The sequence below is a fragment of the Lactuca saligna genome, chromosome 2 (genome assembly GCF_052625555.1).
Source record: "Lactuca saligna cultivar CGN05327 chromosome 2, ASM5262555v1, whole genome shotgun sequence".
In the NCBI taxonomy this organism is placed as follows: domain Eukaryota; kingdom Viridiplantae; phylum Streptophyta; class Magnoliopsida; order Asterales; family Asteraceae; genus Lactuca; species Lactuca saligna.
The window spans coordinates 152,726,018-152,753,407 of NC_136418.1; the positions used below are offsets into that span (position 1 = coordinate 152,726,018).

The 27,390-nt window shown below is 34.0% G+C and overlaps 1 protein-coding gene and 2 non-coding genes across 3 annotated transcripts; all 3 read left to right on the forward strand.

The window, feature by feature from the left end:
* Positions 1-1,052: 1,052 nt before the first annotated feature.
* On the forward strand, positions 1,053-6,791 carry LOC145032168 (ARF guanine-nucleotide exchange factor GNOM-like). Its single transcript, XM_078980883.1, has 3 exons — positions 1,053-1,258; positions 2,198-2,972; positions 3,076-6,791. The coding sequence occupies exons 2-3, from the start codon at positions 2,256-2,258 to the stop codon at positions 6,514-6,516; spliced, it is 4,158 nt and encodes a 1,385-aa protein (XP_078837009.1). The 5' UTR covers positions 1,053-1,258; positions 2,198-2,255; the 3' UTR covers positions 6,517-6,791.
* Positions 6,792-7,404: 613 nt separating this feature from the next.
* Positions 7,405-7,477, forward strand: TRNAA-UGC (transfer RNA alanine (anticodon UGC)). The gene has a single exon. It is a non-coding gene; the product is annotated as a tRNA-Ala (tRNA).
* A 3,168-nt stretch (positions 7,478-10,645) lies between these two features.
* Positions 10,646-10,718, forward strand: TRNAA-UGC (transfer RNA alanine (anticodon UGC)). Its single transcript has one exon. It is a non-coding gene; the product is annotated as a tRNA-Ala (tRNA).
* The last annotated feature ends 16,672 nt before the right edge of the window (positions 10,719-27,390 follow it).

A 27,390-nucleotide genomic window follows, 5' to 3' on the forward strand; every position in this document is an offset into this window, starting at 1 on the left:
TTAAAAAAAACAGTGCAAGCATAGAGTATTCTCACTCTTCTCTTCAATGAAAATCCCTCGACTCTCTCACTTTACTACCATCGACCTCCCTCCTATCATGTCTCACACCTTTCCCTACTCCACTCCCCTTACTGCTATTTTGCGAAAATTACCCCTACCCTACATCCCTTTCTCACCTTTTTATTCTTGAGTTGTGTGTCACTAGTAACAACTTCCGTTTAAGGATGCCGTTATCATTTGTATATGAGTTTGAATTAATTTTTAGGAGTGAATGTTGATTTGAATCGTTTAGAGTTTTGAATCGATTTTGTTACAAGTTAAATTAATTTTAGATTATTTTTTTTGGTAGTGGTGAATTGTGGAGATTAATGGTTGTGATGACTACGGTGATTGAAGATGATATTTGTTGTTAGAGGCGGATGATGATCGTGAGATGTTGATGATGGTTGTGATAATGTTTGGTGTTGGATGGTAAAGGTGACATAGAGATAGTTTAATGGTAAATATTTATAAAAATAAATTTAAAATTAAATCATGTAAAATAAATATTTAAAATTAAATCTTATAAAAACATTAGTATGTAATGCATGATAAAAAAGACAGATTTTGTACAGCTCATATAAATTTAATAGTAAGTTGTATAAAATTTTGACGTACAAAAATACTAATTCAATACACTACATAATTATTTTTTAATTTTATAAGTATTAACAAAATTCAAGATCAAACGACATGTTCCACTTTTTGCAACGTGACAACATGATGATCGAATCAAAAGGATGATAAGCTTTTACTATGTTACAAGCTGTTTCGCAAAATTTGAAATTACAAAAACTTTTGTTACTTCGAAAACTCTGTGTTATTTAAATATTTTGAAGAATATTAGCAAATTAGTTATTCTTTTTGAAATATTTTCATAACAGGACCAGCTCAAAAAATAATTTTGCAATTTCTTTTTAAAAAATTATTAACACAATATATGATTATTTTATAAGTTTTAAAAGTCGCTTATACACTCTCCATTTTTGGTATTTTCGCAATTAGCCCATTACTTTGATTTTATTGAAAATTCACTTAAAACAAAAAGAGAAATAAGCCAAACCCTGAGCAAGACGCCGATCTCTGCAAACACATCTGGCTTTTCCTGTTACACAGAATCAGGAGGAAGATCTCAGCTCTCAATATCATCACCCTGTGAGTGGGCAAGGTACCCGTCGCCGTCGGATACCTCTCGCCTTATCGGAGGATGCTGAAAACGGTAAACTCTTTCTTTGTCTTCCCCGATCTACGCTGTTCAATTATGCCTTTTATGAATCTCGTCACAGTTTTAAGTCGATTGATGAAATCTGATTTGGTCATGCAAATCGTTGAACATTGATAGCGTGGGATCTGTAATGATAGATGCTTGTTTTATAATTAAATCAAATGAAGTCGCTGATTAAGTTGAATATGGTGAGGATTTCGGTGTTTTATGCTGATTGAACTTATTTACAACAGGACCGAGGTTCTTAATATGATGTAATCGAGAACGATTTGTCCCAATTAGCTCAGTTTGACTAATTGTACCATTTAGACACACGAAGTGATATGATCATAAGAAGCTTTAATTTGGCAGCATACGTGCATTGTGCTGAATTAGCAAGTCTACATTTGGTTTATACTTAATAGGTAGTTGATCTGAATATAGTGGAAAGGAATGGTTATAGATTAGAGTTTGGAGGATTTTTAAGGCTTCACTTCGTGAACAATTTACAGATAAAAGGATTCTGTTTGATGTTGCATTTGGGACAATTCTCCCACAAGGATAGATATACCACATTACAGTTAGACAGAATGCCTGATTCTGTTAATTGATGGAATGTTGCACATTAGTAATGTAGCTTACTCTGAAGAAAGCTTGTGCTTTCACTAGTTAATATATTGTAAAAAAGGACGAGTGAAATCTACTAGTATATTTCAATAAGACTTTTAAGTTTTCACACTCAGACCTTCTAATGCATCAGTTACAAAATGAGACCTTTGGTGGTTGTAAGAGTTGACCAAGATTGATATGGAGAAATTATTGTAATTCTTGTTATTAAATCATTTGGCCACATGTATTTGTTTTAATGAGCTCTTTTGCGTAGAAATATATATGCTTCCAATCTTACAATGTATCTGACTTCATCATGTTCCTATTCAATATTTGAACTTCCAGAACTCTTCTTCCTTCCCATAAAGAGTTCAATGTAAACTTCATCAATAACAGTATCTCAATGCTTGAAAAGATGGGGTGCCCAAGTCAAGAATCCGAAGCCATTACCCTTGCTCAAGAACCCATGGACACATCCTGCACACCTCTCAGAAGTCCTTCAGCATTTATTATAAATACTGAAATTGGTGCAGTTTTATCTGTCATGAGAAGAAACGTAAGGTGGGGAATTCAATATATTGAAGATGAAGATCAAATAGAGCGTTCCCTTATCAAATCCTTCAAAGAAATAAGAAGAGAAGTCTTCTCATGGCAAACCCAATGGCACACCATCAATCCCATCCTCTATTTACAACCCTTTTTAGATGTAATCCAATCCGATGAAACCAGTGCACCAATCACTGGTGTTGCTTTATCTTCAATCTACAAATTCATAACCCTTGAAGTCCTTCATCTAAACACTGTCAATGTAGCCGATGCATTGCATAAAATCATTGATGCAGTCACAAGCTGTCGCTTTGAAGTAACAGATCCTGCATCTGAAGAAGTTGTATTGGTCAAAATACTTCAAGTTCTTCTAGCTTGCATGAAGAACAAAGCATCTGTTAAATTAAGTAACCAACATGTATGTGACATGGTCAACACATGTTTCCAGATAGTTCATCAAGCAAGCTCTAAAGGTGAACTGTTACAAAGGATAGCAAGACAGACCTTGCATGAGTTAGTCAGATGTATTTTCTCACATCTGCCTGATGTTGCTACACCACAGGTGAATGAAAAGGTAATGACATATCATTAATAGCAAACTGTTTCCCTATGATTAAAGGTCATTAATTTTCTCATTTTAAGATTACTACTAACTTTAATTACACTTTTGCTTACAGGAAAACGGTTACATTAGTTCAAAAACTGAAGGTGCTACAAATCTTGATATGCTTGCAGTTAAAGTGGATGAAAGTATTGGTCACACAAAGGAGTTTCTTACAACAGAACCATACGGGGTTCCATGCATGTTGGAAATATTTCAATTTCTTTGTTCTCTTTTAACCGCAGTTGAGAATTCAAGAGTGGGTCCCGGTCTCAGGTCAAACTCCTTATCATACGATGAAGATGTTCCTTTATTTTCCTTGGGTTTAATTAACTCGGTGGTTGAGTTAGGCGGGGCGTCTCTTGGTCAACACCCTGAGTTGTTGACTTTGGTGGAGAATGATCTTTTCCATAGCTTAATCCAATTTGGCTTGTCCCCAAGTCCACTGATTCTTTCTACTGTGTGTAGCATTGTTCTGAATCTATACCATCTTCTAAGAACAAAGCTGAAGCTACAACTGGAAGCTTTCTTTTCTTCTGTGCTCATGAGAATTGCACAAAACAAACACGGAGCTAAATATCAACAACAGGAAGTTGCCATGGAAACTATTGTTGATCTCTGTAGGCAACCAATGTTTATTTATGAAATGTACACCAATTACGATTGCGACATTTCGTGTAGCAATATCTTTGAAGATCTAGTCAACTTGTTGTCAAAAAGCGCGTTTCCGGTCAACACCCCGTTGACCGCTATTCATGTTCTTGCTCTCGAAGGATTAATCGCCATGACAAATTGTATTTCCGAAAAAATCACTGGGAATTGTGAAGTTCAAGTATCGGAACACGCGATTCCAGATCCTGAAAATGAGCCATTTTGGAAGGTGAAATGTGAAAGTTACGAGAACCCGGGTTGTTGGGTACCATATATTCATAAAACGAAACACATGAAGAAAAAGTTATCAGTTGGGTCGGATCATTTCAATACGGATCCTAAAAAGGGTCTTGAGTTTCTTCAAGGATTGCGTATGTTACCCGATACACTTGATCCGGTAAGTGTCGCGTGTTTTTTAAGGTACACAACCGGATTGGATAAGATTCTTATCGGCGACTATTTGGGAAACCACGATCGGTTCAATGTCGATGTCCTTCTAGAGTTTGCTAAAACGTTTGATTTTCATGACATGAACTTAGACATCGCGTTACGCGTCTTTCTAGAAACTTTTAGATTGCCCGGTGAAGCCCAAAAGATTCAAAGATTTGTCGAGGCCTTCGCCGATCAATTCTACGAGCAATCACCGGATATATTCGCGAACAAAGACGCCGCACTTTTGTTGTCTTACTCCCTAATATTACTTAACACAGACAGACACAGTCCACAAGTGAAGAAAAAGATGACCGAAGAAGATTTTATCCGTAACAACCGGAGAATAAACGGGGGGAATGATCTCCCACGCGGGTATCTTTCCGAGCTGTACAGCTCGATTTGTGAAAACGAGATCCGTATGACCCCGGCACAGGGTGCCGGGGTCATGACCCATGATAACTGGGTCGGGCTTCTTCACAAATCGAGACAAACTGCTCCGTATATCGTTTGCGATTCGGGCGAACAAATTAACAACGAAATGTTTGCTATTTTGTCTGGCCCGACTCTCGCTGCTTTATCGGTGGTTCTCGATCTTGTGGAACAAGACGACATGTTGCAGACATGTATAGACGGATTCTTAAAAGTTGCTAAAATCGCCGGGTGTTATCAGCTCGATGATGTCATCGACGGGTTACTCGTGGCTCTATCCAAGTTCACAAACCTATTAACTCCCGTGTCTATGGAAGAACCGGTTTTCGCATTCGGTAACGATACTAAAGCTATGAAAGCAACTATCGGTGTTTTCACAATCGCAAACACCTACGGTGATTACATAAGGTCCGGTTGGAGAAACACGGTTGACTGCATTTTGACTTTACACAAACTCGGTCTTCTTCCGACCCGTTTAGCAACCGACACAGCTAACGATTCAGACCAAATCGAAGATCCCGGAAAATCCGTTCTTATGTCACCTCCACCTCCAGCTGTCCTCGTGTCAGCCCATTCGCGAAAGTCATCGGGCCTCATGGGCCGGTTCAGTGACTTTCTCTACTACGATACGGAAAAACCCGCCCCGCAACCCTCTCAAGAACATCTCGAAGCCCACAAACGCGCTGCCGAAACTGTAAAAAGTTGTCACGTGAATAACATTTTCACGGAGAGTAAGTTTCTTCAATCTGATTCTCTGTTGAATCTCACCCGGGCTCTCATTTTATCCGTGGGCCAAAACAAAAACGAAGAAGCTTCAGTTTTCTGTCTGGAATTACTAATCACCGTGACGTTAAACAACCGCGACAGAATCATGCTGTTATGGGAAAATGTTTTTGGTTACATTTCAAATATTGTCCAGTCAGCAGTAATGCCGAGTACGTTAGTTGAAAAAGCAGTTTTTGGTTTAATCCGGATTTGTCAGCGACTTCTTCCTTACAAGGAGAATCTAACAGACGACCTTTTAAAATCCCTTCAACTTATCCTAAAACTCGATGCGCGTGTAGCCGACGCATACTGCGAACACATCACGCAAGAAATCATGCGTTTAGTAAAAGCAAACGCGCGACAGATAAAATCCCACCTCGGTTGGCGTACAATCACTTCCCTCGTTTCAATCACCGCATGTCATCCAGAAGCTTCCGACCCCGGATTCCAAACCCTAGAATTCATCATGTCTGAAGGCACACATCTCCTCCCCGCAAATTTCGTCCTATGTGTCAATGCAGCTCGGCAGTTTGCGGAGTCACGCGTAGGAGAAACGTCTCGATCGGTTAAGTCGTTGGACTTAATGTCTGGATCAGCTATCTGTCTAGTGAAATGGTCTCGTGCCACTAGTGAAGGTGAAGAAGGTGAAGCTGCTGATAAAGTTTATCAAGATATTGGAGAAATGTGGTTGAGATTACTACAAAGTTTGAAAAAAGTGTGTCTAGACCCGCGAGAAGAAATTAGGAATCACGCGGTTTTCACGTTGCAAAAGTGTTTAACGGGTTTGGATGGGATTCATCTTGAAGACGAAATGTGGGCCCAGTGTTTCGATTTGGTGGTTTTCACTTTAGCGAGTGAGTTGTTAGAAATAGTGCAAGAAAAGTCAACGAAAGAGTATCGGAACATGGAGGGAACGGTTGTTTTATGTGTGAAGCTTTTGTTGAATGTGTTTTTGTATTCGTTACCGAGTCTTTGTCGGTTGGTGTCGTTTTGTAAAGTGTGGATAGGGGTTTTGAGTTGTTTGGAGAGGTTTATGAAGGTGAAGATTAGGGGGAAAATGAGTGATAAGATTCATGAGATAGTGATGGAGCTTTTGAAGGAGAGTTTGGTTGTGATGAAAGGTAATGGGGTTCTTGTTGAGAGTGATTCGGTTGGGTCGGATAGTTTTTGGCAGTTGACTTGGTTACATGTCAAAAATATTTCGCCTAATTTGCAGGCGGAGATTTTCCCTGTGTCGTAAAACATTTACTTGTGTTTTGTGTTTATGAATCTTTGGAATTTTGTTGTATACTTAGGTTGTTTAATGTTTGGAGATGTTTAGAGGGTTTTGTTTTGTTGGATATTTGGCGTATGTTAAGGTAGAGAGAAATGGTGAGAGCATACATTGTTTTACTTGACATTTATGAAGTAAATTAGGGAGAAATTTGTACAAATAGTGATTAAATATCGTTGTTTGGAAATTCTTCCCCTGTATTGGGGCCACGTTAAAGAAATGTTGAGTGCTATTGTTTTAAACGTTTTAATGTTAAATGATATTATTCTAAACTTCAAAAACGTTGAAGGAGTGTTAAGTGCTATTGTTCTAAATTTCAAAAAAAAGTGTGGATTGTATGAAAAAAATATTCGATTTCATGTAGTGGTCATTGTGAAATTGGTGACGATTTTGATGAAGCCCCCCAAATTGTTGAAATATTAACCTTGAGACGTGTGGCTAGATTATTGGTTTTTTCTCGGGTTATAATGCAATGGCTTATTCCATAATCCAAATTGGGTCTTGATTCTTGAATAAAACACATTCTAATTCTCAAATATTTTTTTGACGTACTTGTTTATACATACCAATGGAGAATGGCTACACCAAATTTGACAGCTATGCATTCTCTATTTTGTCGCTCAAAACACACATAAATATACACTCCTTTATTTTTGCTTTTTATAAAGGCAACATAATACTCTTTAACACAGTAAGTAATTCTTTACTTCATATGAGTTCAGTAATTGGTTTTTAGTCATTATGGCAAATATTTCATTGAGTGATCAACTTAATTAGAATTTTCTATTCACAAATTCAATCACTAATTGAGATTAATTAAGTAATTAATTAATATTGTATGAATAATAGCACGTAGGGGATGTAGCTCAAATGGTAGAGCGCTCGCTTTGCATGCGAGAGGCACGGGGTTCGATCCCCCGCATCTCCACCTTCTTAACTTTTTTTAGAATTCAATAAATACCCTCTGCATCTCAATTTTTTTCATGGTAAACGGATAATTCCTTTCAATGTAAACGAGTTAAAGAAATTAAAAAAAATAGTAAATTAGTTAAGCTACTCACAAAAAAAAAAGTACAAATTTAATCAAATATGTTTAATTTGAAACTAAGAGAGAATTTCATATATATCCATCTTAAACTTCAAAATATCATATTTGCCAAACTTAATTTCTCAATATCTTATTTACCCTTCATAAACTTTCAAAATATCATATTTACTCAAATCCTTTTTTATAATGTTTTTAATATTTAGGAGAATTTCATATATGCTCTTCTATATGTCCTTTTTTATAATGTTTTTAACATCAAAATATCATATTTACCCAACTTAATTTTTAAATAACATATTTACCCTTCATAAAATTTCTAAATATCATATTTACCCTTCATAAAATTTCTAAATATCATATATGTCCTTTTTAAACATCAAAATATCATATATGTCATTTTTAAATATCAAAATATCGTATATCTACTTTTTAAATATCAAAATACCAATGGTAATATCAAAAATATCCTCTATCTACAATATAATAATAATCAACAACAAAAACTAAACGATCAAAATATACATTCCATAGAAAGGGTTGATGATGAATCTTTTTGTCTGTCAATAGGCCGACATTCCAACAATTTAGAAAGTTCACATTGCATTATCATGGACGTAAGGATAATACGGTTAAATTTCTTAATTATTATAATAATTCTAAGGTATAAAAAATAATTATAAAATATTAAGAGAAAATTTCATATATACCCCTCTTAAACTTCAAAATATCATATTTGTTCAGCTTAATTTCTCAATATCATGTTTACCCTTCATAAACCTTCAAAATATCATATTTGCCCAAATCCTTTTTTATAATGTTTTTAATATTTTATAATTATTTTTTATACCTTAGAATTATTATAATAATTAAGAAATTTAACCGTATTATCCTTACGATTATGATAATGCAATGTGAACTTCTAAATTGTTGGAATGTCGGCCTATTGACAGACAAAAAGATTCATCTTCAACCCTTTCTATGGAATGTATCTTTTGATTGTTTAGTTTTTTTTGTTGATTATTATTATGTTGTAGATGGAGGATATTTATGATATTACCATTGATATTTTGATATTTAAAAAGTGCATATACGATATTTTGATATTTAAAAAGGGCATATATGATATTTTGATGTTTAAAAATGACATATTTGGCTAAAATTGTAATCTTCCCTAAATCAACTTAATTATTAATTTTTTATCATACTTTTGCACCACATATCCGTTAAATAATGACTAAACAAGTTTTGTGCTGTGACAATTGATGTGAAAGGTCATTCTTTTCATTTTCTATTTTGATGAGAGAGCTAAAAGAAATAGTATAAAAAACCCAAATACAATAATCACAAAATAAAATACATAACCAAAGCTGATAGGAGAAATCGATAGAGAAGGAAGGTTTACTCGATAACAAAACTTGAAGAATACAAGCTCTACTAAATTGCATTCACTTTCTATATTTTTTTCGAATTCGATTTTGAATTCTGGACTCCTTTGTTCTTCTCCACCGTGATGTTTCTACCCTAAAAGCATAATATAGTGACAACTGAATCCAAGTTTTAGAGAAAGTATGAAAGTCTCGCTCAGGATAACAAAATCACAGGCGTAATGGAGAATGTTCAAAATCAAGAACCAACAGTGGAATAATAAATTGTGGCCAATCAACTTTGATGGAGAAAGGAGGGGAAAACAGATTGTTCAGTGGAGTGCTAAGTAGACGGAAAATCGAAGGTTTGTACATCTTCGAGAAACCATCGGAGAAGAAGATTAGAAGCATTAACTTTTGTTTGTTTAAAAGTTATTGAACTATTGAGGCAGTGGATAATCTGTTATTTTACAGGAAGAACACATGAACAAAGCCACTATGCAAGATACACACCCACCTACCCACCACCCGGTAAAGGGAGCAAAATTGGCAATATGCCAAAGTACTATGGCAAATATCTAAAGGAACAAAAAGTAACTGTTCATAAGACCACTCAAATTTAATATTATATATAAATATAAATTATAATTAAATCATAAATGGACAATTCCTTTAGATGTAAATGAGTCCAAACAATCTCAAAGAATAAAAGCCATTACGAATCATTACCACCGGAGCATTCATGAACTAAAGTAGCAAGCAGTTTCTACAAACAATGATTAAATTTGAACACGGTTGTTTTACAAGTCAATCATCAATCATCAAATACCTAATTTAAACATAGTTGCTTGAATATTAGCAAAAATAATGACCATATAATTCTTTAGGTACAGGGATCAATCATCAGATACCTGATTGAATGATAACAAAAACCCATCCATTAACCTATATGATTTATAATACTTCCATGCAATGGAAGCCTAGAGGTTGAGTTGCATAATCCCACGCAAAAAATTCAATGTTCAAACATTTGACACGGGCATAATAAAGATTAGTATTCCATAATTAACTTCAAATCATATAGATTAACGCCCACGTAGGCCTTAAGACGGGTTGACGTGAGACTGTGAATCAGTCAAATAATGTGGTTTACCATTTCTTTTATGATTTTATAAAAATAAATAGATTTTACTCCTAAATCCACTTAGGTCTCCAATGAGACTTGAACCCTCAACTTTAAAGAGGGAGAACTACATCTGATACCACTGGACTAGAAGTCATTTGTTAACAATAAGTAGATAAATATAACAACTGAAATGCCTAACACCATTTATTCATTTATGTTGATGTTTTACCAATATCAAGTTAATTATTGAGCGTAGTTATTTTCCTTTGAAACTATAGTTTATGAGAGTTCTTAAAAAAATGGTAATATCACAAAATGACAAAATGTTTATCAAAGTCTAGTGTTTGGCAAATATTTTGCATTAGTATAGTAACGGATTAGTGGTTTCATAATTTTTCTTTTCTATAAGCCTATAAAAGACATGTTTTTTCTTGAATCATAGTTCATAATACAGACATATTTAAGTTTCTGTAATAGAGTTTTGTATATTTCTATGATTGAATTTCCCATTAAAGGGTTTTTTTTAAAAGGTATAGAACATGGATAATAACAAAGCATGGGGATGTAGCTCAAATGGTAGAGCGCTCGCTTTGCATGCGAGAGGCACGGGGTTCGATCCCCCGCATCTCCACTTACTATTTTTTATTAATTTATTTAAATATAACAACAAATCTATATATTTTATAGAAAAACATAAAGGATAACAAATAATAGGAATTATTATTTTATATTATGCCGATATGCGTTTTATGGCTGATTATTTAATTAAAAAGTAACAACAAATGTATACATTTTACAGAAAAACATAAAGGATAACAAATAATAGGCGTTGTATACTTAAGAAAATATAGTTCCAAATAAAAAGACTTTAATCTTCCGAGAGAGAGTACGAAAACCTAAGTTATATAAAAAAAAAAATTATATTATACTCCAAGTTAAAAATAAGGGAAATTGAGTCAGGCGGGTCCAAGATAATTTGAGGTTATGGACAAAATAAAAAATAAGCATTCGCGATTAAGGCATTTTCCGAGAGCCATGCTAAGCACGACCCATAGACGATAAAGACATTTTCCGAGACAATGACATAGAACATAATCCGTATTACTTATTTTTACACATAATAACAATACGTTTAAATTTATACAACCATGGAATTGAAAAGCTAAAGATACAACACTATTATTGTATGAGTTTTTGATAGTTTAATGTCTAAATAAAGAAATTCTAAAAATACAAATGCCTTTATAAAAAGATAGATGTACAAAATTACTAAAAATATGAAATGATTAAATAAACCTATGATATTCTATATTTGTTCTGATTATCTAAAAAATGAAGAGAAATTAAATATTCTTCTATTTTTTTCCTACAAATTCTTATACCCAATTAAACGATGACATGTATCTCAGTACTATACTAAAATATCATTAAATGAGCATTGAATGTTACACATGTCACTATTTAATTGGATAGGATTTGTAGGAACAAAAAATAGAAATATATTTGATTTTTAAAAAAATAAAACAACACTAACAGAGTACATGTTGTTGGTTGTCAATAACCTTTAAAAAAAACTCAGAACAACAGAAAAATCTATAGAAATCGAAATTAATAATATTAACATTAAGTAATCAAAATTAAGAAGATTGACACTCAAAAATCGAAATTAAGTAATTGGACTTCAAGAATTGTCTAACTTAAACATATTTAAATTCGATTGTCTCTAACTTGCACAACCTCATAAAAAATGAATTTTACAAAAGATAGAGAAATTTCAAAAATGCTACAACATACAAAGATTCACAATTAGACTATTAGAAATCAATTTCCCCTCTAACCCTAAATCTTAGTCTCTAGGTTAGATTATGAAAATAAATTAGATAACTTGATTAACTCCCCATTCATAGATGGTATGTCATAAAAAGGTAATTGAAAACAAGAAAGGAAAGAATAGAGTTTCAGGTTTTCTGAAATTGTGAAAATAAGGAGAAGCAATCAGTGTTTCAATTCTAAAATAATGTTCGATTCACTAATGGGTGTTGTGGATGAATTCAAAAAATCAGAAGAGAATGAGAAGAACTAGATTAACTTGAAATCTTGAATCTTAAATAAGAAAAAGAAGAATGAAAATCAACCGTTCTTTCTGGAGAGATGTTGTTTGAATTTTCCATAGAATCTATTACTGAAGAGTCATGACGCCTTCTTAGTCACCTTGGAAGTTGGACGCATGCTAGGTACTCCCTCCCACGCTCCCTCTTTGGATCAACGCGTCAGTATTGGGCTTTGAAGAATCTTATCTAACAGGCTTAAAATTAATGGGCTGCTATTATATAACAAATATAACAAATATAAAATGGGGGCCTGGGGCAGTTGCCCAGGTTCATGGGCCGACCCTAAATTGAGAAATCTAACCCTCATATACAATCATTTAAAAAAAATAACCAACATTTTTTTGGTAAAATTATCACTTGTTCCGGAACAGAGCATTCCAGAGTTGTGGTCTTCATTCCAGATTTCCTATTCCGGAGTTCCTACTTCAGATTATAACCTCAATTTTTTTCGTCTCCTATATATCTTACTACTATATAATGTATATATAATTGAAGCCCAAAAGTTTTTAAGACCAAAGTCTTAAAAACAAGGAGATCAAATATCAGGTATATAAATCACAATTGTTCTTATCTAAAAAAATAAAACAACTAAAGATATTAGGTATATAAATCACAATTGTTCCTATCTAAAAACGATAATAACTATATAACACACTTATCTAAAACCCTAATTCCTCCCACCAACCTTTGCCATCATCATGTATGATAGTTTCCATTATTGGCTACCACAACCATCTGGTGATTCACAACCAAGAGTCAGCTACTCGCTACACTATCTTCAACTAATTGATAACCTTTCCTCCTCTACATTCCTATTTTTTCGCCTTTATACACCATAGAAATCCACCTAAGTCATTGTCGCTACCATTAGGGATGAGCATGTGTCAGTTTGGGTCGGTTTTTGGCTAAAACCAAACCAAACCGTAGAAAGTCGGTTTTTCGGTTTTTAAAACGATATAGGTTCGGTTTTTGCTTGGGTCGGTTTTTCGATTTTCCGGATTGGGTTTATGGGTTTTTGGTTTTAAACCGTGGGTTTATGAGCTCCTGTTTTTTTTTTTAGTTTTCTGGTTCAAACCTAGTGAAAATACGTTGCGATAAATAGTATTGTATTTACTTTAAATATACTAAAATAAAGAGTACGCATTCTAATATTATAAAAGCATAAAAGTATTCAAAAGATCAAAGTTTAACATCATTAACAGTTTGTTAAAAATAAACATAAAGTATTAAAGAGATAAAGTCTAAAGTCTAAAGTCTAAAACTAAAAGTTTAAATCATAATATAAATAATATATATGTGGGTCAGTTCGGTTTTTATGGGCGGTTTTATACGTCAAAACCGAATCAAACCTTTATTTTTCTGTTTTTGTAAAATTCAAACCTAAATCGTCGGTTATTGCTTTGGTTTCGGTTTTTCGATTTCGGTTATGTCGGTTTTTTTTCGGTTTTTCGGTTTTTGATTCGGTTTTTGCTCATCCCTAGCTACCATGGCTCCACCTTAAAATGTCTCCCCTCAACAATGTTGTTACCATTGCAAGTGAAGTTGTTCCCATTACTGCCGTATGTCGTCGCTTCTTACAACCATAATGTCACTGTTGGCCGTCACCGCTGATCACAACCATAATACTCAATACCACTATGATCGCCAATGTATTAACGACAACAACACACATCGTCATCATCTCTCCCATGCCCCTCTTGAACATATTTTTTGTTAGATCTATATGCCCAAGAATCATTATTGAGTGACATTCCTGATGACATATGATCCTATAGGTTCAAACCTTAATCAATCTGGTACTTATTGAATATTTATTAAGTTAATTTTTCTTAATAAATAAATTCAACTCTTGTATTTAATTAGAGAAAAATTATTGTTTTATGAAAACAATATGGTAATAAGTAGAAAAATAGTCTTTATATGATAAGGTAACATATAATAAGTCATGTACAAAGTTTTGGACACTTTGGTTTACCATAATTAAATCAAATGCTTACTCGACCATGGTTAAAAGCCTAGTGAACATTTTTTTTATATCTTTTAGGCCCTATGGCCAAAAGTTTGCAGGATGATGGAGGTTGCTTGTCAACCTCCATCAACTTGTTCCCTGTGCCTCCCCTTTATAGCCCATACCTAGAATATTATATTCAAGATGCTATACTTGATGGGGTTATAAATAGAAGGTATTATATATGGAGAAGTTGCTAGTTTTTTTGGTCTTAAAACTTCTTCTCCTTTTCTCTCAAAATCGTAAGCACATAAGAGCTTGGAGCTTTTTCCTCATTTGAAGATATTATTTGTTTTTGGTATTCACTTTGTATCTTCCTTTTAGTTCTTAATTGTTTAAGCACATAAGGCTTAAAGAACAAAGTCATACAAGAGGAAAAATAGCATTTTGAGTACCTTATCTTGTTGGTGGATTACCTGTAGAGAAGATCAAGATTCTTGTTCTTGCTATCTACTTCAACACCCCAAATCCAAGAGGGTCTAAAGGCTACAAAGGTTGTTATTTATAAACACCTTGTGGTTGTTGTAACATCATTCTAACCTCTTTAAAAGGATCCTTGATGGTTTGTTTTGTTATCATACTCAAAATTTATAAGAAATTTTAAAGCTTCTGTTGCCGTTTTTTTGGGAAAAAACTATATATTTATGCAACAAAAACCCTTCAGTGGTATAAGAACCATCCTTTAAATGTTAGTGTAACACCCTATTTTGAAAAGTATGTTAGTGGCGGTCTCGGAGGCCCAGGGTATAGGCGATTCGGTTGTTTATGGGTTTTGGGTTCTATTCGAAACGTTTTAAGACTTGGGTATATAACTAGGAGCGTAGGGCTTATCGCCACCTTTTCGTGGATATAAAGTTCGTCAGAAACGGACTTAGAACGAAGGAGTTCTAGCACTTTGAAGTTATTGGCATAAATGGTCCCTAATGGAAATGTTTGGTAAGCAAGTCCCATGCATGCAAGGGAAACATGCACGTGTCGGGTTGGGTATTCCCAACGTAAGCTGGGAGTACACCCATCGTAATGGAGTAAATGATCGCAGGTGTGAGAGGAGTACGCCCAGCGTATGAGAAGTACGCCCATCGTACTCTCAGAGACCCTAAACCCTAATTTTTAGTGGATGTCACTATATAAAGAACATAACACCCTAGTTATCAGCCTCCCTCTCATCTTTAGACAGCCACCATGAAACCCTAACCCTCCCTTGAGTGTTCTTGGAGCTTTGGAGGTCATTAGAGAACATTTTTGTGATTTTGAAGCCATTTTCAGGCAAGTGAAAAGTATAGCAAGGTGGTGGATCAAAGGGGAAGCAGTAGATCCGAGTTTAGGGTTCCATTTCAGATCACTTGGAGGTATAAAGCTATAAAATTTACGTAAGAGTGATTAGATCTAGTGTAGTTTGTTTTTGAATTCATTTTGGTCCAAAGGTTGAAACTTTATAGTCCAAATCTGATTTCCAGGCTAAGGGTCACCACCCTTGGTGATTGTTAATGGGTTCATGAAAGAGTTGATACCACTTTCATGGAAGTAGAATATCAATTTTGGAGTTTGGACTTGTTTGGGATTGCAAAGCCACCAAGTCAGTGACTTTATGGATTAAGATGTTGAAAAGGACTTTGATCTGTGATTGTAGCTTCTAGATCTAAGTATTAAGCACTTAATGGAAAAATGACTTAACTTAGGAGTACGCTGAGAGTACATGCAGGTACACCTAACGTACAAACCATTTGGCTAGTACGCTTAGCGTACAAAGGAATACGCCCAACGTACTCATTAGATATGGGCCTTGTGAATTTTGGGCTCGGTTTGGGCCATGCAGGAGGATTTTGGTTCTTTGGTCCTTAGTGGGCCATCTGAAGTCAGATAATGTGGGCCAGTTTAACAAATTGGACTAGGGGTGAAATGGTCCTATTAGAGGGATTGGGCCCAATTTAACAATTTAACAAATTGGGTCATTAGTCGGCCGCTAGTGGGTTTGGGAAGCCCATATAGTATTGGGCCTTTATATAGTATGATTTTGAGCCTTAGATATGGACCAAGTTAGACTAGGGTGAAATGGTCATTTTACCCTAAGGAGGATTATTGATTTGGACTAAGTGATATTTTGGGTTTTGATAGCTCGGGGAGTCGAAAGATAAGCAGCCGACAGTTGCACTCATTTTGGAAGAGGTGTCGGCTGGGGTTGCAACTGGATTACAATTTGTCAGGTTTTCCCTGTCAATGATAGCTCTCACATATGTGGATTGGGAGAGGAAGAGACCACGCTAGGTACGATGAACTTGTATGCCAAGGAAATGATGAAGAGTACCTAGATCTGTCATTGTAAATTTTCGTGACAAGGTAGTGATGACACTTCTTAAAAATGAATCTGAAGAAGCAGTAAGGATAATGTCATCGACATACAATAGAAAGTATGCGGAGTCTTGCCCATGGTGGTAAATAAATAATGATGTATCGGTTACTGCACTTTTAAAACCGTGAGATGTGATGCATGTGACAAATCTATGGTACCAAGCTCTTGGGGCTTGCTTTAGTCCATAAAGGGACTTTAGTAGTTTGCAAACATGATGAGGATTGGCACGATCAACAAAGCCCAAGGGTTGATGCGTGTAGACTGTTTTAGTTAAGTTCCCGTGTAAAAATTTGTTTTTAACATCAAGTTGATGGATTGGCCATGATCGAGAAACTGCAAGTGTAAGACCAGTGCGAATAGTCGCAACTTTAACCACCGGGTTGAAAGTTTCATCACAGTCTATGCTAACATGTTGAGATTTACCATTAACAACAAGACGTGCCTTTATAGCGTTGTAGGGAACCACCAGCATGGAATTTATGGCGATAAAGCCACATATAACATATAACATGAGCACCCGTAGGTCGTAGGACCAGCTGCCATGTCTCATTGTCACATAAATTCTTGTATTCGTCAGTGATGGCATGTTTCCAATTAGGGTTGTGAAGGGCAAGGTGGGGGGTTTTGGGAAGAGGGGAGATGTTAGTGGTGTGTAGGTTTAGGCGAATATGTGGTTTGATAGTTCCATAGCTAGATCTAGTGGCCATGGGTGGGATGGGGCTGATAGGGGTTGTGTTGACGACTGAGTGGGTGGAACGGTGGGAGGGGAAAGGGTGGTGTGTGATGGTGAGGAAGAGTATGTGATGGAGTAGAAGTGGGGTGTGTAGTGGGTGTTTGAAAGTTGGAGCATTCAGTAAAGGTAGAGGAAAGGTTAGTGTTATCTGAAAGGAGTTGGTATTCATAGGTGAAGGATAGAATGGACGAAGCGAATGGGAAAACTATCTCATCAAATGTGACATGGCGGGAGAGATAGATTTTACCAGTTGAAGGATCAAGACAACGGTATCCAAGATAATTTGTGGGATAGCCGAGGAAGACACATTGGATAGAGCGGACATCAAGTTTGTGGTTACGTTGGGCTGAAAGGTTTGGATAACAGGCACAACCAAACACACAGAGGTGGCTATAGGAGGGGTTTCGACCAAACAACATGGTTGTTGGTGTTTGTTTATGAAGAACTTTGGTTGGGGTGATGTTGTGAAGCTAGGTGGCAGCATGAAGGGCATCGACCCAAAGAGAGGGAAGTAGAGATGCATGAGCAAGAAGGACAAGAGTGAATTCATTAAGTCGGTGAATCATTCTTTCAGATTTTCCATTCTGTGATGAAGTTTGAAGGCACGCGAATCAAAGTGCAAGGCCATGTGTGGATGCAAAAGATTTAAATTGTGTATTATCAAATTCTCCACCCATGTCACATTGAAAACTTTTGATTTTGGTGTTGAATTGAGTTTGAATAAGAGAGTAGAATTGAGATAATCATGAAAAAGTTTATGATTTGAATTTTAGAGGGTAAACCCATACATATTGGGTAAAATTGTCGATAAGCACCATGTAGCATTTATAGCCATATTTAGTTTGAACAACAGACGTCCCCATATCACAATGAATTATGTCAAAAGGTAATAAAGTACGAGAATTAGAATCATAAAATGGTAGCCTTTTGTGTTTCGAGATTTGACAAGAGTGGCAAAGAGAATGAGTACTATTAATACTTTCATTACAATAAATAAATGACTGAGAACGTAAAATGCCAATAATACATACTGCTATACTAAATTTTAGAAAACTCAGAACTTCCTCATATGAAGTCAGATTTGAGCATTCTTTTTATGCACGCTCTCGATTTAACGTGTACTACGATTTTTATTTAGATTGCTAAGCCTAAAAAGCACATTATCGTAAACTCACATTTTACGTCACATAGTGTTGTGTCGATTCTGTCGCGAAACTGCGACAGGTGATAACTTATTCGTTATAACTCGAATTTTGGTATTCTTTATATCCCTGGAATCCTTGTTTCGACCATACAACTTTTTTTATAAATATCGGGTCTATCTAACATTTTATTTTTGACGCTTATTTTTTATCATTAATCTATTATTTCATAATAATTAAGTATAAACATATAAATTCACATAATTCATTCTTATTACTTCAAAACGAGATACAAATGTTGACCTAGATTATTACATAATCATTAATGTCTAGCCTAGAAAAACGAACGTTACAAAACCTCACTTGAGCAGACTGGTACTGCAACCCTATTCAAGAATGTAGAGAAAAAATCTATTATCATAAATTGTTGTATTTTCTATTTCTCTTTTTTGTCATCATTTTTATTTTGTACCTCTAGCCCTTGTCTAGTTTCTTATTTTAGATAATTATCTTCCGTTCAAAAAAAACATAAATACGGTCTTTATGAGAATCGAAGAGACAATAACAAAAATATTTAACAACTTTATCAATGATGTATTCATGCTTTGTAAATGCTTTTCACAACAACAACATCTAATAAAAATGCATAAATATTTCTTAGCTTAGAAATATCTTTTTAAGCTTATTATTTTAAAAAATAGAAGCATTAATTTGAAGTACGTGTAAACTTTGGTCAGTTTTTTTGTGCTCTATTTATTTTGATATTAAATGTCATCTTCTACCTGTTTTACTTTTTCTTTTCCATTGCTATCAATTTTCTATCTATCTATCTAATGTCCAAGAAACACCATAAAAAAGAGAAAATGATAAAAATAGTCATTTACACTAGTGATATTACAAAAATAGTCAAAAAAAATCGAAATTACAAAATTAACCAACGATTTCACAGATGGAGATACCCCATCTGCGAAATAAGCATCTCATATGCGAATGTACAAGCACCTAAAGCACAACTGTGCTTTAGGTGCTTGTACATTCGCATGTGCTTTTAATTTTTTTTCTGTATATATAAGGGTAAAATCGCAGATGGAATACGTCCATCTACGATTTACTCTCACTCTATCTGCGAAATTGTGGGTTTTTTTTTTTTTTTTTTTTTTTTTTTTTTTTTTTTTTTTTTTTTTTTTTAATTTAACTACGAAATGAATTGGTTTGACTGAGAAAGTAAAACAATCTACAAAACTTTTTATATAGCAACATGATTTCGTAGTCAAACATATTCATTTCATAATCAAACTAAAAAAAAATACAAAAAAAAAACCACAATTTCGCAGATAGAGTGAGAGTAAATCGCAAATGGACCTATTCCATCTGCGATTTTACCCCTATATATACAGAAAAAAAAAATTTAAAAAATTAAAATTAAAAGCATCTGCGAATGTACAAGCACCTAAAGCACAGTTGTGCTTTAGGTGCTTGTACATTCGCAGATGAGATGCTCATTTCACAGATGGGGCATCTCCATCTGTGAAATCGTTGGCTAATTTTGTAATTTCGATTTTTTTTGATTATTTTTGTAATACCATTAGTGTAAATGGCTATTTTTATCATTTTCTCCTATAAAAATCTTTAGGAACAACATTGGCTTTGTTTTACTAAACTAATATTAAAATGTCTCCTTTAAATTTTAAATTTTTGTATGGAGTAAGGAGTTATTAATTCATAATATTGAACTTTGATTGTCCAAAACATTCAAAAACTATGAGCTACTAACATTTAAGAACTTATTAAAAATGTTATTTAAATAAATTACCTATAATACTTATATTTTCATAAACAATTTCGTTTTTTTTATTCTCACGTTTTTATTTTGTAACAACATTATAATTTTAAGCTAGAATTACATAACTTTTCATTGTAATTTACCAAATGTCACAAACTTATTTATTGCTAATTTTGTTTTTGATGAATACGGTTAATATGATTTTCAAAACTTGCTTGAATGGTCATTTTTGTTAACGTTGTTATTTTTTAAAAAAAATTAATGAATGAAAGTTCTAAATTAACATCAAATACATCGAAAAGTTGATCACTTATACTGATACATAATACAAATAAGTACGTAAAAACTTAGTTTTGTTTAAGTTGACGAACGAAAGTTATTAAGAAAAATCATATTATAAATAGTAGCGGAGATAAACACGAAAACCAAATGGTTTCTAGCTCAGCAGTATTTGATACTGACCTCCCTCATTGAGGTTGAGAGTTCAAGTCACGTCGCTGATATAAATGAATTTTAGGAATAATTTAGTAGGAGTAAGTTAGAATTTTCGTTTCAAAAAAAAAAAAAAAAAAAAAAAAAAAAAAAAGTTTAAATGATCAAAAACTTCTTATATGTTATCCGGCTAATACATAGAAAACGTACAAAAAGTAAGCACAAAAACATAAAAACGTTACTTTAAAATGCAAATACAAAAGTTTATATAATAAAAAGTGTATTATACATGATCAAACTCATACGTAGAAAACATAAAAAAAAAAAAATTAAGTAGTAAAACATAAAAAAAAAAAAAAATATACGTTGAAACATACATAAAATTATTGAATTTATACCAATAAATTATAAAAATAAGAATGTAAAAAGTTTGTTTTTCATGTGAACAAAGTAAAAAGAAAATCAGATTATATATACTACGGAGATAAACAAGAAAATTTAGAAAATAGAAGTGTGAAAGTAACAGTTTACAAAGTTTAAAATGAAGGAGTCAAAATAATATTTTTAAAAGTAAATGAGTAGAAAAGCTACAAACTCATAAACATGAAACGTAGACAAAGTTACATAAATGGTCATTATGATTTATCCATGATCACAAACACACTTTACTAAACATGAAAAATACCAAATTATCCACACACTAACAAACAACAAGCAACAGTGTCAGCAAATGGGGCTGTTAACACAAGTTTTATAAAAAACGGGTATCATATTTTACAAAAAAATTAACAAAAATTAAGTTTGTGACATTTGATAAATCACACAGAATATTCAAATGAATGTTAAACGTATCCTTCAAATTAATATTTCCAATTGTAACAAACTTTATCCCAATATTAAACTATAACTAAAATGAATTTTAAACGGGTCGAGATATTCGAAAAAATCCGAACCGTTTGTTAGAAATTTGGGATAATAATATGCTTGGAAATTATGAGAATTGTGTATACATTTTCAGATTAAAGTATTTGGGTGGTACTCCGAACCTTTAATCGGATAAGACTCAGAAATGAGAGCAAGAACAGAGAATCTGGGTGTTATGAATTTTGTGTGTACCATCAAATGAAGACCAAAAATTAGTTAAGTAACATTTCCATCAGAAAACTGTCACCAGACAGTTGTATGTCTGAAAACTATCACTAATCCGGGTTATTTATATAAGGGTGTCAAAACAAACTGTCACTAATCCGCCAAGGGTTGTCGCCCCTTGGACCCCGCTCCCAGGGGCATTGCCCTCGGACCACCGTTCGTTTAGGGGTTTCGCCCCTAAATAACAATCTACTGTAAATCTTGAATGAACTTAAACAAGTGTGCACTCAACACCTTCCTTACTTGTTTAATATTCATGAAGATTGATTTTTGGTCAACAAGTCAATCCATTACACTTAAATACACATTGATGATACAAAATCACCAACAAACCTCCCTCATTTAAGTGTCATCTTGATTAACTTAAAACATAACATAACAACAACAAACCGATGCATAAATGAAATATTGTGACAATTGAATTTGACATTAGTATATTACTCATTCCAAATATTCTAATATCAGGGTGTCACTAAGGATTGAACCATTTCTATTCTAAGAGAATACATGAAGATAATAAACACAACAGTTTACATTCTCAAAGTTCTAACTTGACACTATATTTTACTAGCTTGTGTCCCATCCTTCAATAAGCATATCAAATTCAAGTCTCAACTTCTTGAAGCAACTAAACTCCATGCTTATATAGGTAGTTCTTTTGTTCTTGCACCTGCAAATGCAATTTTTGAAAGAACTATTAAGAAATTAAATTTCAACCTCCTTAACTTATAGTACTGAACACATACCTTAGGATGATGATAATAATGTGTTCCAAACTTCAAATATCAAGCTTTCCACATTGAATTCAGCATCTAATATTACATTAGATGGGAATTGGGTATTTCAATATAAAAGATTTTAAGTGGACTTTAAACTTATCCCTACTGTCGCCTTGTGCACAAGATCTCTTGCTAAGCCTTTGGTCAGATGATTGGCTAAATTCAACTGAGTTCTTACAAACTCCACAGATATCTTACCAGTCATGATGAGCTCACGAATCATGCTGTGTCTAACACCTAAATGTCTAGACTTTCCATTGTACACTTGACTATAAGCCTTAGCCAAGGTTGCAACACTATCACATCTTATAGAAATGGTAGATATCGGTTTGGGCCATAATGGAATTTCATAAATTAAATTCCTTAGCCACTCAGCTTCTTTACCAGTAGTAGACAATGCAACAAACTCAGACTCCATGGTTGAATCAGTAATACAAGTCTGTTTCTTATATGCCCAAGAAATGACACTTCCTCTAAGAAGAAACACCCAACCACTTGTAGAAGAGTGACCCTCTAAGTTGTTAATCCAGCTAGCATCTGAATAACCTTCCAAAACAGAAGGATATCCACTATAAGTTAAACCATAGTTCATGGTCCCTTTCAAATACTTGAATACTCTACTCACAGCTTGCCAATGATTTGAACTAGGATTACTAGTAAATCTACTAATCCTTCCCACAACATATGTTATATCAGGTCTAGTATTAATCATGGCATCCATTAGATAACCAATAGCCCTTGAGTATTCAAGTTGAGACATTGGAGATCCTTTATTAGGTAAAAGCTTAAGACTAGGATCTATAGGAATGCTAACAGGAGAAAAATTATCAAAGTTAAACTTTTTCAATATCTTCTCAATATAATGAGATTGCGAAATTGAAATCCCATTGTTTCCTTTTCTAATTCTTATACCAAGAATCACCTTAGCCCCCCCCCCCTTCTTTTATATCGAAACTACATGATAAGAATTTCTTGGTTTTATCAACTTCTTCTAAATCAGTACCAAAAATCAACATATCATCTATATATAAGCAAATCATGACTCCTTTACCAGATGTATCAAATTTACTATATACACAATTATCAGCTTGGTTTAATGCAAAACCATTAGACAAGACAACATCATCAAACTTTTGATGCCATTGTTTTGGTGCTTGTTTCAAACCATATAATTATTTTTTCAACTTGCACACTTTGTGTTCATTTCTAAGCATCACAAACCCTTCAGGTTGTTTCATGTATATTTCCTCATCCAAGAATGAATTTTTCACATCCATTTGGTGAATCACAAGATTATGTATAGCTACAAGAGCTAATAATAATCTAATAGTAAAAATTCTGGCAACATGAGCATAAGTATCAAAGAAATCAATGCCTTCATTTTGTCTAAAGCATTGGATAAACAATATGGCTTTATATTTATCAACTGTGCCATCCACTTTCATTTTTCTTTTAAGGATCCATTTACATCCTAATGCCTTGCAACCAGGAGGTAAATCAGCCAATACCCAAGTTTTGGTATTCATGATAAAATTAATCTCATCATCAATTGCCTCTTTCCATAAATGATCATCCCTAGAAGCCATAGATTCACTAAAAGTCTTTGGATCCTCTTCAATATTGAAACAATATTGATGTTGAGAAATAGTCTAATTCCTTGTTCCTTCAACTAAATATAGTTGAAAATCTGATCCAAAAGATTTAGCTTTTCTAGCTCTAGTACTCTTTCTAAGTTCAGCCATAGAACTTGTACCGCCAGAATCATCTCTAACTTGAGTTGTGTTCTTGCTGAAAGATTGTTGAATCGTGTCCCTTGGTCTAGGTATAGATATAAATCATTCTTCATCAAAGATAGCATCTGTTGACTCTATAACAGTGTTCACAGACACAAAGTCATTAGATTCTAAAACATAGAATCTATAACCTTTGGAATGCTCATCATATCCAATAAAGATACAATCTACGCCTCTCTCACCTAATGTTTTCCTTTTGGGTTCAGTGAGCCTTACAACTGCTCTACAACCCCAAACTTTGAGATAACTCAAAGTTGGTACGTTTTTACACCAAATTTCATAAGGAATGTTCTTACTCATTTTATTTGGAGTTTTGTTCAAGATGTAACATTCCATTAACATTGCCTCACCCCAAAACCCTTAACTTAAACCAGAATATGACAACATGGAATTAACTATTTCTTTCAAAGTCATATTCTTCCTTTCAGCTACACCATTTTGTTGTGGTGTATAAGGAGCTATGGTTTGATGTATTATTCTAGTTGATTCAAAATAAACTGGATCATATTACTCACCACCTCTATCAGTACACAATACTTATATAAATTCATTTTTATGAAGCTCAATTTATTGTTTATAAATTTTAATTTTATCAAGTGTTTCATCCTTATAATGTAGCAAATAGACATAGCAATATCTAGATGCATCATCAACAAAAGTAACAACATACTTTTTGTTTACAAGGGAAGGTGTTGCATGAAAATCACATAAATTACTATGTATAAGATCCAACACCTTGCTTTCCCCAACAACATCTTTGAAAGGTTGTCTAGTGATTTTAATTAGCATGCATGATTAACATTTTTCATTCTTTTTCATATCAAAAACAAGAATTAAACTCATTTTAGACATGTCTTTTAATCTCTTGTAATAATTCATATTTATTAAAATTATTGCTAGTACTAGTAGAAGCCATGCAAACAGAATTATCAATAGAAGGATAATTAATATTAAGCCTAATCATTCCATTACATATATAGCCAAATCCTATAAAAGAACCATGTCTTGACAATATATACTTGTCGCTTTCTAACACTTGTTTGTAACCACAATTATTTAATACAATTTTAGACATGAGATTCTTGCGAATCTGTGGAACATATAAAACATTGTTCAAACACAAATATTTTCCATAAGTAAAAGTAAGTAAAACAGATCTTATGCCCTTGATTGGTTCAGTTGCAACATTTCACATCTTCACAATAGAGCCATCTTCAATTGGTTGAAAGTCCTTGAACCAATATAGATCTTTACAAACATGATTTGTTGCTCCCGAATCAATCCACCATGCAACATTATCATCATGCACATAAAATGCTTCAGAAATCACAGAAATATAATTCTGAACATATTTAGAATTCTGCAAGGAAACAGAAATCTGACCTTGTTGTTTCTTCTGGATCCTTGGATCCACTTGGTCCAACACCATCCTTGTTCACTTTGCGAAGACGACAATCTTTCTTGAAGTGAACCGGTTTGTTACAGTTCCAACAAACCAACTTAGCCATCTTTTTGGAAGACATGTCATCCTTTCCTTTAAACTTCCTTTTTCCATTAGACTTCTTGGGATTCTTTAAACTCCTCCTTCGACCATGTTCACAGAAGAAGAACCAATTTGGTTCTTGCCTTTAGGATTGTTATCAAGTTCTTGAGTCCTTAAGGACTCTTCAATCCTAAAATGGATTCCAAGTTGAGTTAAAATCAATTTCCTCTTTGTTATGTTTCAGATTGTGTTTAAAATCCTTCAAAGAAGGGTGCAGTTTGTTAATGATCACAACCACAGAAATGGCTTCATCCATTTTCAAATTGTGTTGAGAAAACTATCCCAAAATCCTTAACATTTCATGGAATTGTTCCATAACATGCCTGGAATCAACCATCTTGTAACCCATAAAGTTACTAACAAGAAAGTTCTTGCTAGAAGCATCTTTAGCCATGTACTTGGATTCAAGAGAATCCCATAGTTCTTTTGCAGATTTGAAATTTTGATAGATATTAGAAAGAGAGTCAGACATACCATTGAGAATATGACCACGACATATGTAATCATCCCACTTTGATCTCCTTCTTGTTGCTTCTAAAGGTTCATCTTCAATAGATTCTGGTAAGACCGACATGGGTATACTTAGAACATACACCACTTTCAGAGTTGTGAGGAGAAAATGCATCTTCTTCTATCATCTACGAAAATTTTGCCCTTCAAACTTGTTCAGTTTGTCAAACTTGCTTGCCATATCCTTCACAAAATCGCCACTTGCCATGATCACATAAATACTTTAATCTTTGTTAGAAATTTAGGATAATAATAGGCTTGGAAATTCTTATAATTGTGTATACACTTTCAGATTAAAGTATTTGGGTGGTACTCCCAACCTTTAATCGGATAAGACTTAGAAATGACAGCAAGAATAGAGAATATGGGTGTTATGAATTTCGTGTGTACCATCAAATGAAGACCAAAAATTAGTTAAGTAAACTTTCCATCAGAACAAACTGTCACTCCACCATGGGCTGCCGCCCCTTGGACCCCGCTTCCAGGGGAGCTACCGTCGGACCCCCGTTCGTTTAGGGGCTTTCCCCCCTAAATAACATTCTACTTTAAATATGTAACGCTCTTAAAAATTCCAACCAATTTAAACTTTTCAAAAACAACCCAATTTCATAAAGTTATTACAAAAAGGTTTTCAATACATTTATTATCAGAGTATTTCCACGAACCACATCATAAACACATAAAACATGAGGAGCGGTACAATCATGCATTTGCCTTGTCACGATCTCCTGAAGTACCTGAAACATTTAAACCACAACTGTAAGCTCGAAAGCTTAGTGAGATACCCCCAAAATACCAACCACATATACCATACACATAACCTGCCATAACATAACAGAACACAGAACAACCATGCACTTCGGGTCTACTGTGTGACTGGTCCGCCGTACCGGGCCTTTAGTCCACCTGGCCCACCCTCTGTGTCTAGCCATATCCATCGAGTCTGCAGTGTGGTTGGTCCGCCCGCACC

Coding starts and splice junctions, on each gene's coding strand:
- LOC145032168 (XM_078980883.1), top strand. CDS start 2,256: ATGCTTGAAAAGATGGGGTGCCCAAGTCAAGAATCCGAAGCCATTACC. Junction 2,973..3,075: donor CACCACAGGTGAATGAAAAG/GTAATGACATAT, acceptor TTTTGCTTACAG/GAAAACGGTTACATTAGTTC.